This window comes from Coturnix japonica, chromosome 2, assembly GCF_054131305.1.
Source record: "Coturnix japonica strain WE chromosome 2, WE-NBRP24, whole genome shotgun sequence".
Lineage (NCBI taxonomy): Eukaryota > Metazoa > Chordata > Aves > Galliformes > Phasianidae > Coturnix > Coturnix japonica.
Window position 1 is genome coordinate 118453344 of NC_140664.1, and position 13884 is coordinate 118467227.

General features: G+C 41.8%; 1 protein-coding gene across 5 annotated transcripts in view; it reads left to right on the top strand.

The window, feature by feature from the left end:
• The window catches only part of CALCR (calcitonin receptor), a 136001-nt gene extending 122422 nt beyond the window's left edge, over positions 1 to 13579 (top strand). For all 5 annotated transcript variants that reach the window (XM_015853563.3, XM_085538624.1, XM_085538623.1 and 2 more), the window contains 2 exons: positions 35 to 76; positions 5524 to 13579. In XM_015853563.3, the coding sequence (XP_015709049.1) occupies positions 35 to 76; positions 5524 to 5745 (264 nt within the window). In that variant the 3' untranslated portion in view covers positions 5746 to 13579. The remainder of the gene's footprint in view (positions 1 to 34; positions 77 to 5523) is intronic.
• The last annotated feature ends 305 nt before the right edge of the window (positions 13580 to 13884 follow it).

Consider the following 13884-nt stretch of genomic DNA (forward strand, 5'->3'; position numbering starts at 1 on the left):
GATCCTTAAATGCTTTTCATTATCTTTCTCTTAGGGCTTACTTGTGGCGACTATATTCTGCTTTTTCAATGGTGAGGTAAGTCTACAACACAACAAGAGAAAAAAAACTTCAAAAATAGTCACTTAGATGTTGACTGGTACAAAAATGAAGCATCTTGAATTACAAACTTCAAAGGCAGAGAATGTCATTTTTCAAGATCTATATACAGGCAGCGTTGTGCATTTCTGAAATCTCTATGTGTATAACTCATTGAGTCAGGAAAGTTAACATTGCAAAGCCAACAGCACCAAGTGTAGCACAGACGTGGGTGTCCCCCCCCTTTTACCCACAATATCACACAAGGCAGAGGTCAAAGTAAAGGATTAAAACACTCAAGCAGTTGACAGAGCTACGGCATCTGGTAGTAGTGTCAGAGCAGAGGAACCTGCAGGGTTACAACTACTTTCCTTTCTTTGAGGATTAGTGCTGGCCTTTATAAGGTCAATGATTATCAAGCTGTAATTAAGGCTTGAGTTAAGGATGTCCCCCATTCTCTTATAACTGGATCATTTTTTTATATTTAAAAGTGTATCTAGGTCCACTTCACTAAGTTGTTTTTATAAAAATAGCTGTGACATGTCAAAAGCCATTTAAATTCCTACAGTAAGCCATTTCCCAAAGATGGTAAACTGTTTTGGTACACTGGGAGCATTTAACTGTAGTGAAATAAACCACAGCGCTATCTCAGAAAAGCTAGAAATCTTTTTGAAAAGTTAGCTTTGAATCTGGAGCAGATGGATTAGATACAGAACAAGATTTGCAATGCTAACACTGTATGTCACCCTACAGACATATTCTTGCTTTTGTTTATTCCTGTACATTATTCTCAAGTAGTAATGATGTGACCATACTAATGTTCTGATAGTGACTTGAAGCAAGTTATCCAACTGTTACGGTGCTGCTGGCTGGTTTCCTAGCTTTCAAGATGGCAGAGAATATTAAATTCTACGATCTCTTATTGACATCACTGAACACTTCCTTCTGGCTGACTCACGCTGTTAAAGTCCAGAGAAACACAATAGTAAAAGAGAAGAGGCCTCCCATAGCTTATGGAAGACATACAAGGGAAATGGCAGAACAGAAGTAGTTAGGGACACTAGAACCTAAAATGAAATAATAGTCATAAAGATCATATTACAGAAGGTCACACATTCATTTCAGAGTTCGGTCCATTTAAGCAAAGTTGGGAGCTGTGCTGTTCTTTGCTCGTATCAGGTCCACCCTCAGGACCTGCAGGCTACCACCATATTTCTCCTCTACTGTTATCACCTTCTGGCACAGTTCAGTCCCCATGCTCTGCACATGCAGCAAGACTTCTGGTTCCTTCTGGTAGGGAGAACCTGGCATGACGAATGAACAGGCAATTCTTGAAACAACATATCCCTATAGGACTGACTGCACAGCTATGTGTAGGCAGCGTGCCACTATGTCCTTGTTTGCCTCCAGACAATGTATTACACCCAAATCCTTGCCTTCAGGATTGCATTCTTCATCCTTCCTTCCCCCCAGGGTCACCTTCAAGTTTTTCTGATTAGATTTTGCAAAACATATTTGCTTTATATTTTATAGCTTTAGGGCAAAAGGCCAATTACTGTGTAATTCTCCAAATCTAATGAGAACATTTGTGCCTAGATTAAAGGTTGGAGCAGTGCTAAAATGAAGAAAAGCAACAAGAAAATGCACTAAAAGCATACAAACCCTCAGTCACATCCAAAAGCCTTTTCAGCACATCTGTTTTGTTTTGTTTTGTTTTTATATATAGTCTGATCCTTAAATGCCACTGCTGAAATGTACCACCCACCACCTCACTGTGCTCACATCCACTGTTTGGTCTCCACAGACATTCAACAAGCATAAATGTCAGTGGGTGCCATTTCTTCTGCATGGTTGAATGCAGTTCACACCTTTGCTTCATGCACACATCCATGTTAGACACCATTTTGTAAGAGTGCTCCTCTGCTGCCATCTGTCACACAGCAGCAAAATGTAATGGAATATGCAGAACGTGTGGAGTAGCAGTAGCAGAATCATAGAACCATAGAACAATGAAGGTTGGAAACGACCACTAAGTTCATTTAGTCTGGCCATCAGGCCATCACCACTGTGCCCACTAATGTCCCTCAGTGCCACATCCACATGTTCCTTGAAAACCCCCACCAGCTCCCTGGGAAGCCCATTCTGATACCTCACCAATCTTTCTGAAAAGAAATGTTTCATAATATCCAACCTAAAACTCCCCTGTTGCTACTTAGGTCTAAACCTACTCTAAACCTAACCTACTGCCCTAAGCAGGCTAGCACCAAAATGGCACTATGCATTTACAAAGGGAGAAGAGCTCTGAGTTCAGCTGCCTAAGAGAACTAAGCTAAGCTAATCCCCTCCAGTCTCATTGTGTGCAGTATGACATGGTCTAAAGCCACAATCTGGTTTTCAGTCATGGCAGGAGATGGTTTCCATGCCACTGTACACATTTGCTGCCATAGAGTAGAATTCAGAGTGGTTTGTCATGAGAAAATTCAGCGCAGGGCAGGCAGAATAATTTTAGTAAGAAAACTGGATACTCAGGAATTTATTTTTTTTCTACTGGAATATTTAACTTCAAGGCTAAAATGCATGAGGTTTAGCCAGGACAAACAGTGCTAAATTCAGTACCACCTGACAGTATTTTATGTTGAATTTGTTGCCTGCTACCTCACAGCCTCACTTTATTGCCGTAAGCCTATCTATAGAAGGAAATGGAAAAATACTAAAATGTCATCAGTGCCCACATTCATGTGGAAGAACACATAAACAATGGACTTTTCCAGGACTTTTTAAATGATGTATCTTCTCATGTATTTTCATGTAAAATCTCAGTGTCCAGCCACACTGTAGTTTCTCTGTCCAGTAACAACAGTGTTGTGCAGATGATACAAGGACTCTTCAATAGTCTGCTCTCACCAGACCACATTTCCAGGCCTGAGTTACCTCTGGACTGCAGCTGGCCAACATAATGGAAAGTCTCTTTGGAAAAAAAAAAAAAACACCACCAAATAACAGCCACATATCTCGTATGCCAAAGAGGCATGAATGGATAATGGAGAACAGGAAAACCTTTAAAGTCTTCAAAAGCAGAGAAAGCCAATACAGGCTCCTCATTTCTCTGGGCTTCTCTTTCTGCAGTCACAGAGGAAAACATGGCAGGAGCCTCTGTGGTTGTTAGCACAGTATGGTTGGGCATGTGATTTGCAGGAAGGCTGCTTGCACACTGAAATCTGTGTCCAAACAGTTTTAGTTGGCACTGAGCAATGATCATCTGAGATCCTTGGAATCAGAGCTGAAATCTAGGTTTACTCATTGCTTTACTCAAGTGCAGCAGCTCGTGCAGCCCACTGGCCAAGTGTGGCCAGTGTCTTGTAGGTGCCAGCGCTTGGAATAAAAGCAGCTGCTCTGACCTGGTGCTCTCACTGCTCCATGGGGCCTGTAAGTCCTGACCAGTGGCACTCCTGCTGCTGCACTGGAAGGGCTGTACCTGCTTCCTCCCAGTCCATACATACCTCATTGTCTTCTGAGAACAAAACTGTAAGTGTCTCCTGGCAGACTTTACAGTGTCTTTGTTCTTCCAGCTTCATGTAACCATGGTTAACTGTAGTGCTTCATGTAGCTTCTAGGGTAATCAGACTACAGCGTTCATCTGGAGCAGTGTAATGTTAAAAACGCAGTATTAAAGAGACTAAAACCTGTACAGAGATCACCTCCTGCACTTCCTTATTATGTACTACAGCTGCAGTACTCTTCCATGCAATTAGGTTTTTTTCACTAATAAACTTTGGTGATTGTGTGATACCACAAATCCCTGCATGCAGCCTTTTCACTTCAAATCTTGATATATAAGCATAAGAGCTCTGGTAATTACAGTCCCATTGTGTCTATATGTCTATTCTGTGCTTGATAGCTAATTAATCCACATTGACCATTAGTTTTTTTTTCTTTGTGTGTTAGAAGGTAAATAGAAATTTATTTCTCTAGAGGATAAGAAATCTAACTATTTTGCCTTGAGCTATGTGATAGCAAAAAAGAGGTAGTATTGGAAACTGAGAATGGAGATAGATAGCTTTCAGTTATTTTTAATGGAGCAGTCCAGCAAATGTTTGTTTACTCAAGCAAGGAGTCATACACGGGTCATTGCAACTACTTGCATGAGTAAGGATTTATAGCATCAGTCTTCATCCCATGGCTCTCTCCTTGGCTTAAAAATAAAAATCCAAAGCAACTGAAATATCCATTTCTGGCACTCTGCATAGTCCTGCTGCACAGTCAGTGAGCATCAGGTTCACAGCCATTCCTTATGAAGCCTTGTCCTTATGTGACAGGGAACAGCTTTCTATTTCAGGGGAGTAGATAGAATTTTTCTATATACATATCAGTAGAGTGATTAGGATTGTGGAGTCATGGGAAATACTAAAGATATTGAGACCCAGTTACATCAGTGGAAGGTACTGCTCTGCACAGAACTTGGAGAGTGGCCCCAGGGCATCTCTCTGAGCAAGAATCACAATCAGCCCTGCTGCTGCATGAGCATAGGAGCCCTGAGTCCTGCATGCCCCTCCCGCTGTCAGAGGGCTGACTCTCAGCACACTGTGACAGCACTCAGCTCCTGCTCTCACACTGGGGGAATGGGACAAATGAACTAAAATGTATAGAGCCCAGCTTTGCTCACTGCCTGCTTGCATCTCAGCACTGCCTTTGGGAAGGAACTGGAGGGTGCCAGCACTCCCAAACGTGCAGCTGGAGATGGGCATCTTATCCCCTGGCAGGCCTCAGCAGCTTCAGTCATGTCCTGGCACAGGATAGAACATGACTCTTAATGTAAATGTAATGTTTTGCTCCTACAGGACCAATGTCCAAAAGCTAAAAATCTCTGTGGCCAGTGCTAATTTATTTCCAGTGCAGAACCTCCTCTTGAACTAGTAGAAAAATATCTGTCTATCTGCGTTAATTGACTAGCTCTCTCTGAAAGATGAGTGCTGGCAAGCTCCTGAAGAATACTTTGCCATTCATGGCTAGTTTTATTCCAGGTTAAGTTTCTTCAGGATCATAGCGCATTTGCCATTCCAGGGGCAAGAATCCCAATGCAGCATCTGGATCCCTGCCTCCTCTTCCCTCTTCTCCCACTTCACTGCACTGCTTTGTTCCCGTGCAGCAGTCTGTTCCACATTGACCTCCTATGGAAACAGCTAACCCCTCCCTCTCTTCACAAGCAATGACCACTGAAGAAGCAATTGCTGCCATAGGGTAGACAGGAGGGGATCTTAGGCTAGGGCCCAAGCTTTTGGAGCTAGGAGGAGAAAGCAGAAGACAGGCAGACTGAACCTGGTGGAATTTGACCAGGAGCCGTTCCCTTATTTTTGTCTTTTTTTCCTATTTTCTGCAGCAAGTTCTAAAAGTGCTAAAATTTTAGTAGTTCTGATTGTGCGTTACCTTAACTTAACCTACCTTAACAGGTACAAGGGGCTTTGAAGAGGCAGTGGACACAGTACAAAACCCAGTGGGGCCAAAGGCGTCGAGAGCACTGCTCCACCCGATCTACCTCCTACACTGCAACATCCATCACAGAGGTCCCTGTCTACCTGTACCATCATGACTCCAACAATGAGCAGCTCAATGGGAGATATGTAGATGACTCTGAACTTGTTGCATTGAAGTCTGGGGAGACATCAGCCTAACTGAGCAGCAGCCATTGCAAACACACCATTTCATGTCCTGCTTGTGAACAAAGAGAGGAAAAGAGCGGGGAATCCAAGCAGAAGAGAGCAAGACTGGGTGACTGGACACATGGCATTCAAACCACATCAGCCTCTGACAGCAATGGCGCAGGTAATCTGGCACAGAGGTAGGAAATGCAGTTTATACTTCTGAGCATGGATGTGCCCGCTCATCCTTCCCACACCTCCCATATCAAGTGATGATCCAGCAGCAGCGGCAGTGCCAGGAGTGCACAGAAAATAGGAAAGAAGGAACAGATACCTAGCAACTGGAAACATTCTGCACTTTTTGCTGTCAGTACTTTTCTTTAACAGCAGATTTTGAACTATCAAATTTCACGTGATGTAAATTGTTTGCGGTCCTTTACTTTTCCCCATTTAAGGAACTTGATGACTTCTGAAGAAATTTTGCACACTGTGAGTCAAATCAAGCAGAGGAACAGAAAAACTCATTCCAGAGTACTCATGTCTTGATGATCTCCAACAAATACCCCAACGTATCACTATCCCATTAGCAGATGCATAAAACAAATGATGGTAAAACCGTAGTTGTATATTGAGATCTCAGACATCCTCAGAGAAACCAGACAGCTCTCTCACAAGTCCTGAAGGCATCTGAAAAGAATTTCTTTTCAGCAATACAGATAGTTCAAGGGCATTTATAGGAAAAATTGTCACCCAATTACTCAACCCAGAAACTCATCATTAGGGCGTGATTCTTTCATTCTGAATAAACTGTGAAATTTGTTTCAAAATTATTATTTTCTTTAATAGCCACACTGAGATGAATGCTAAACTAGTGGTTGCCTCTAATAACATTATGATCATAGCAGTGAAGGATCCCAGGTAAGAAATAAGGAGCTAATGTCATAGCACAGAGAACATCTGTTCTTACAATCTGTTTGCTGTTCTGAGTCCCTTACCATGGAAGGTGGCAGTTTCATGTCTGAGTCTGTCACCAGGAAAACAAGATGAATGTGTAGTTTTGGGAGTAATGAGCACCTTTTATCACACATTCAAAGCATTGTTAGAGTCCCTGTATGATCACTGAGGCAGAAATCGTGTGAGGGAGTGCAGATTTGCAGTTAGAAGTTATTGTACTGTCTCTACAGAAGTTTTGCAAATCACAAAAGGAAAAGAACAGGTGAATTTCCCACTGAAAGCTAAACAAAAAGAATCTGCAAGCAGCAAGGATGGTGCCAAGGAAGCTTAGCAAGGCTGTGACTCCTCCAGAATTTTATCCATGCAGTGTTTAATGAGTTTAATACCATTCCTTCTTGCATCTTTGGCAAACTTTTCCTCAGATCTCCCACTACTCTGCCTTCTGTTTAGATGTGCATGAGATGTTTATTTCAAAGGATAACAGCTTCAAGATACTCTTCACAATCTTTAGCTTTGAAAGATGTTGGAGAGTTATTGGTACTCCTTTGTTTTCTTTCCTGATCATTTACGTCTGATGTTTCCAGCCCAGCCCTCTCTGGAAGATGTATGTTGTCTTGCAAGAGGCACATTTGTATCTCAGGTGTCTGAATGCCAGCCCTGAGGTAGGTGTTGCAAAAATGCCACCCTATATGGCCAGCAAACAGGACAAGGCAGCACACCATCTCCTAAATTGCAGTTGTATCCACGTAGGATTTTTTTCATCAATGTAGTATTTCTTTTTTCCTTCCCATTCTTGCTGTGATTCAATCCATAGTGCTCTTTCTGCTCAGCATTGCCTAGGGTACTTAAAATATTATGGATTAGAATGGTCTCGATTCTGTATCTTGTCAGATATAGTAAAGGGAGAAAAGCTGCAATGAAGTGTCTGAGCTCAATGTCAATTCATTTGTAGTTTTAGAGGTCTCAGACTTTCCCTCACTGGCCCAGCTAGACCCTTCCGTATTCACCTGCAAATTTTCAGTGGAGACCTGCTGAACGTATCCACCTACATGAGCTGCACAGAGCCTACAAGGAATGAGTTTGAGGGGTATTTCCAAGCTATTGCTACGAACTGGAACTGCATCCCGACACACAAAGGAGGAAAACTGGAGCTTCCTCTTCAATGCTGCAGCCGCAGAACAAGAGCTTGGGAATAAGCAGTATGTGCAGTTCATCACATGGTTGATCTAAAGGAACAGCTGCAAGAAAATACAGTCCTGTATATTCATTCGAGCCACACTTATTCTTCAGACTTAAGGAACACAAAGGCAATTATTTTTTCAAGCAGTATTCCATGTATTGCTGTTTCTGCTTATACCAGTGAACAGTGAGAAGCAGAGAATGTAGTCACAAATGACTCTACTCCTGAATGGTTTGAGGCACACCGTCTTTCCCATAAGAGTTCTAGAAGGAAATGTTAGTGTCTGAAGGCATAGATGAGCTGATCGTGTAAGAAATGTACATAACACAGAGAGTTTAATAATGATTGTGTACACAAAAGTACAAACTGTTTTACAGTCTGTTGTTCATGTGGATGTACAAAATTGAAATGCTTTCTCATTATACTGGTTGGGTTTTTGGTGATTTATTGTTTTTTGTTCATTTACCAGACATTTTTTTCTTGCTCTGTTCAGTAGAATGCTCTGAAATGCCAATGTTAGGATCTGGGTTTTGAAATCTGCTTTTTACTCAGGGGGTGGGCACACTGCGTGGTTATGTCAGTCTTTCTGGCAGTGCTGGTTACAGTGGCACAACACTGAAGATTTGGTATCCCACTCTCAATGAGTTTATGATTGGAATCACCCTGGTGTTTGCACTAAGGGGTGTGTGTTAAAGGTACTTGGATCATAATTTCAAATTCAAACTTTTTTTCCCAGTGAAAATGTTATCTTTCTTCATCTCAGAAATAGCTTGAGGCATTGTCATTGCACATGTAAGGTGAATTTCATCTCTTGCTTTACAAAAAGAACCATAAACTAATGACAAAAATACTGGGAGTGCTGTTGTGACCTGAATAATCACAGCATCTTCACAGTAAGGAGCCCTGTCATTAATACCTTCCCCAGAACAGCAGAAATGAATAATTTATGTAGTAATGTATCAGAAATTTGGACGGGAGCAGTGCTTGGATCAGTGGATTTGAGGTATATTTTCAGAGGAAAGAAACTTTATGCTGGGCAACAGTGCTGTGTCTGTTTTCTCTCTGACACCGTACCCAAGTCATGAAAAGTCAGTTGAACGAACATTTGCACTGGAAGAAAGGTTTGTGCAATTGCTCTGCTTGAACAACTGAATCTATCAGAAAGATGCCGCTTGTTCTTTATTAGGTACAGAAACAGCACAAAGGAAAAGCTTTGGGATGCCAGAAGTGAGCCTTGGTGCTTTCTTTTTATAAGTCCAAGAGCATTTCCACTGCAAAGTGCTGACGTATTTATAACTTAGCAACATCACTTTGTTTTGGGTTGAAACTACCCACACCAAACAGGTGAATTTCATCCTCTTTTCCCAAATCCTCCTCCACCCTTTGCTGGCCTTAACATACCAAATTGGAACCATTTTTCAAAGATGCAAATCCTAATCACTAACAGCATGGAGGCCTCTGCATTTTCAGTGCTTTGAATTTTAAAAGTCAGATGTGTCCTCTTGGAGCTACGTATGCATAGTTATTCAATTACTGCACAAAAATAGAAGCATTTGTAACCTCAAACTCATTTGCATTGAAGCAGTGTGATCCCAGGCCAGTGAGTCTGTGCAGTATGAGCATCACTGCTCATGGCCACGTTGTTTGGACCAGTCTTAGCTACCTGAAGGAAGTGAAAGATTTTACAGCTAATAGAAGCAGGAAGCAAAATTATGTGTTCCTAGGGCAGCTGGGCCTTTGCTCTGGCTTTTGCACCTGTGGTAATTATAGTGCCTCTAAGTGCTTTATTCTAAAGTATCATTTTCATGAGCTGCAAGTCCTGTGCAGTGCAGTATTTTGCAGGCACTTTAAGACAATTCACAGACTTGTACTGAAGCACCCTCAGTGCATCATCAAGAGAAAAAGAGAACTCTCTCTCAGAGTTTCCAATATAGATCACTATGTTGCTCTCAGCTCAATTCCTCTCAGGATGACTGCTCTATCCAGTAAAATTGAATGGCATGAATGTTACCGTTGCTCAGCATGACACAGTGCTTCAGAAAAGAGAGCAATGCAGTATGATGACTAACTGGGGTGCTGTATTAAACTATCTGAAACAGAGATAGGTACAGATAGTGTGGAGATGATGTAGGCAGAGGGACTGTGCAGGTGGCCTGGCAGCCTCCTGTCCAGACTGATTTTCTTTGATTTCCTAACTGCAGAGGTGGGCACCAAGCTCTTTACTGGGGCTGAAAGGTGGCTTATTATATGCCAAGACTGTCTTCATAATTTCCAAATCTCACAAACCTGTCTTTAAAAGGGAAAAAAAGAAATGGAAAATCTAAAGAAATGTCTACTCTACTTTTAAGAATCTGTCTCCTTTCCTCTCATTGTAAGTAAATTTGGCTTTGAGCTGTGATGGATGGAGGGTGCTTTGTGTGACGCTGACATGCAGCCCCTGCAGTGCTGGAGATTCAGTGCTGGAGATCTTAGTTTGCATAAATGCATTCAATGAGACACAGCTCTTTCCATCATTTGCATTTCTCTTCACCACCACAAAGTGTTAAACATCCAATCCATGCATCCCAAGGGTGAGCATTTCTCTGTGAAGTTTCACCTCAAGTTGACCTGCTGTTGATTCAGAATGTCAGACTTTAAGGGGTGTGTTTTAATCCAGACTTGCTCCTATGATTCAGATGCTTGTCCCATGTTGTTTTTTGTTTTTTTTTTTTTTGTTTGTTTAAAACAAAACAGAAATTATGGAAATGCGGAGTGCAGATTTAAAACTAGATTAGGGATAAAATTCTGAGTGCACCAATCAAGTATCTTTAAGAGGACAATAAAATCACCTTTCTCTTTTTAACTAAATGCAATCACGTCACCAAAGAAAGCAACAAAACAGGAAGCAACTTATGTACTAATTACATATACAAATATGTGATGTATCTGCATATATAGACTTATATAAATACTTCTTATATACAACCTCATTGTCCCCTCAAAGCAGAAGAGATGGGGGGAGAGCTGTGGGGCAGAGATGAAGCACAGCCTCCCTGAATCAGCTTGATGTTTTCTGGCAACCCTGGGGACACCAAGCACCACCACTTGCACTCTAAGCCTCTGCCTGCAGGAGCACCACGCTGCTGGATGACCAGGAGGGCTGAGCCTGGAGATGCTGCCCATGCTGTGTATATCAGCTTACTAAAACAACGCTAAACTACTGATGGGCTGCTGAAGAAAAGAGCAGGAATAATCTTTCCAGCTTTATGACTGCTCTCCCACAGGTAACCTCGCTAGTGGCACCAGCATAAAACTCGTTGTTGTGGAGAAGACTGACCTGAGATCAGTATTGCTGGCATGGAAAATTTCCCATTTCACTGTGTGTTGTGTAATTCAACAGAAGTTTTCACTGACTTCAGCAGAGTAGCTGAGGATAAGCTTTCTCCCTTTTCGATTTTAGAGTTCATCTAAATACCTAGCAAACATTGACAACACAGTAAAGAACAGTCTCGCCTTCATATTTAACACAAGAGATCCCAATCCATCAGTATTATGCTGCGTATACCCTGACTGAGGTAAAAAGACACTGTATTTCTGTATTTTTGTAGTGAAATATCTCATCTCTATTTGCACCATGTTTATATGCTAAATGTATTTGACAGACTGCACAAGTTACATGACTATTAATGTATGCTTTTCAGCATTATAGTTATGGACACAAACAATTGTTTTGCATCAAAATAACAAATAGCAGCTTCTGGAGGATCAAAATAAAAAGAAAAAAAAAGAGGCCCTCCCAAGTCTGTGTTGGCCATGTAGGAAACATTGTGAGGTGAAGCCCCTTGTAGCCCACTGTCCTCCTTCACCTCATGGAGATATCTTTGGTTCTTAGCACAAAGGGCAGCATACCTCAGTGCAGATGGAGGCCCCAGGGTCCTCAGAGAATGGTGACACACTGGAACAGGTTGCCCAAGGAGGTTGTGGATGCCCCATTCCTGGAGGCATTCAAGGCCAGGCTGAATGTGGCTCTGGGCAGCCTGGTCTAGTGCTTGGCAACCCTGCCCATAGGAGGGGGGTTGGAACTGGTTGATCACTATGGTCCTTTTCTACCCAGGCCATTCTATGATTCTATGACACAACAGATGTGGGAGTTGACGTGTGGCTCTTTCCACATGCATGGAGATGAGCTTCCTCCCATGTGTGCGCTTTTAATGAGGGAGCCTGAGTAAGTGAGGGAGCCCAAATTCTGCCACTTTTAGGCTGTTTGGGCTGGCTAAGCAAGCTGAAGCAAATAAATGAGCAGGAAATAGATGAAGAAAAGATTTTGCTCATTGGATTCTATTGTACTACAAGTATTTGTATTTTACGATCTCTTTTACTGCCTTTGGATGTATGGCAAGTACTAATCTCCCAAGGACTCAGCTGCTGTGCAGTCACTGAGAGGTGCTGCCCTTGGCAGAGCCTGAAATTTTCAACTGGCTTCAACCCCAAACAATCATGGGAACCACAGTGTGAGTATGTCCATACAAAACAACCCATGCTCTAGGTGCAACCCATACTGTGGCCTTCACTTTTCCAAAGGAAGGATTGCAAGGATTTTTCATTTTCTTCCCCTGTTGTACAATTTCCCTGATGAAACTTCCCAAGACGCCTTGGGAAGTCAAAGTTAGGAAGGATGTGAAGGATGGCAGGTCCCTCCAGGCTGCCATCACACAGCCACAGGAAACTGTCGTGACTTGTCGGGTCTGGGAAAGTGCCAGAAAAAAATAGCTGCATTTCCCTTTGCAAATTACAGCAGTTATTTGGTATCAGTTCCTCTTCATACAAGGATATTGTGAACCAAGGTTGCTGTTCTTCATCCATGGAGCCCATTTACATCACAGTACTACAAAAATCCTTGATTGAAGTGGAGTGCATTGCTTGCTAACAATGCACTTCATCAGAACAAATGATGTTTTATTCTTAGCACTAAACCAGCAATAGGCCTTCAGGAATCAAAACATATAAAACCTGGATATATCTTAAGAGATTCCCCATCTATATGAAAGTTTTCTGTTTTCTTCTTTATTTTTCATTTTTATTTTTTTTTTCAGATTTGTATCTAGATTAGATACCATTGTGATGGGAAAGTTTTGTGCTTTCAGCTCTTATTGACTCGTGTTCGAAATGCATGGTTCACAAAACTGAAAAGGCTTGAACAAGTAATAAGAATTCCTGTGTTGGCAAAGCTGAGTCTAAAAGCCACAAGTTCATTCTACATGACTGATATGAATGAAAACATAGTTCTGATTGAATTATGCCTTTGTTTTTATATACACCAGGAAGTTCACACCTTCTGTCGTTCATATCTTCCATAAGCTATTTGTGATTGTAACCCAATCGTTCTGCTGCATTGTGTGCTGTACATAAGCTGACCCTGCCTGTAAATAATCTTCCATATGTAGGAAACCTTCTTATGAAGAAATACAGCCTGAAGATGGAAATCAACAGCAACAGCTGTTTGAGTTCTGTGGAAACCCAGATTTCACCCTCTCCAGCCCCTGTTTTATCATGGATAATGGATATGGTTGGATTGGAGAGCTGGTGCCTGGTGGGGCTGTGCTGAGCTGAGTGTCACCTCTTCTCTTTTGGTCCACTTAGTGTTGTGTCCGAGTGTTTGACTTGCAGTTTCTTTGATGTAGAACTGAGCATTCAGGATATTTTGGCTTTGTGAGAGGCTTCTATTTTTTCAATAAAAGTCAGACTAATTTTAAAGCTGGCAGAATGTCTTTACCTCTTAACACCCCAGCAAGTGCAGGGTAAGCAGGTATAAATAAATACATGATCTAGTAGCACAATAGCATAAAAATCATGTAAGAATCTTTTAAAATCAAGCATAAAACCTGTCTCCATGCTCAGCAGACCTGTGATTGGCTCACATCCCTGCCACAACTTACTGTGTGGCCCTGAGAAAGCCACTAAAACTACATCTGAAAGATTTAGGTTCCTACATTCAACATTTATAGTTCCCTTCTAAGCATGTTTTCATTGGTGAAAACTTCAATGTGTGAAATCATTTT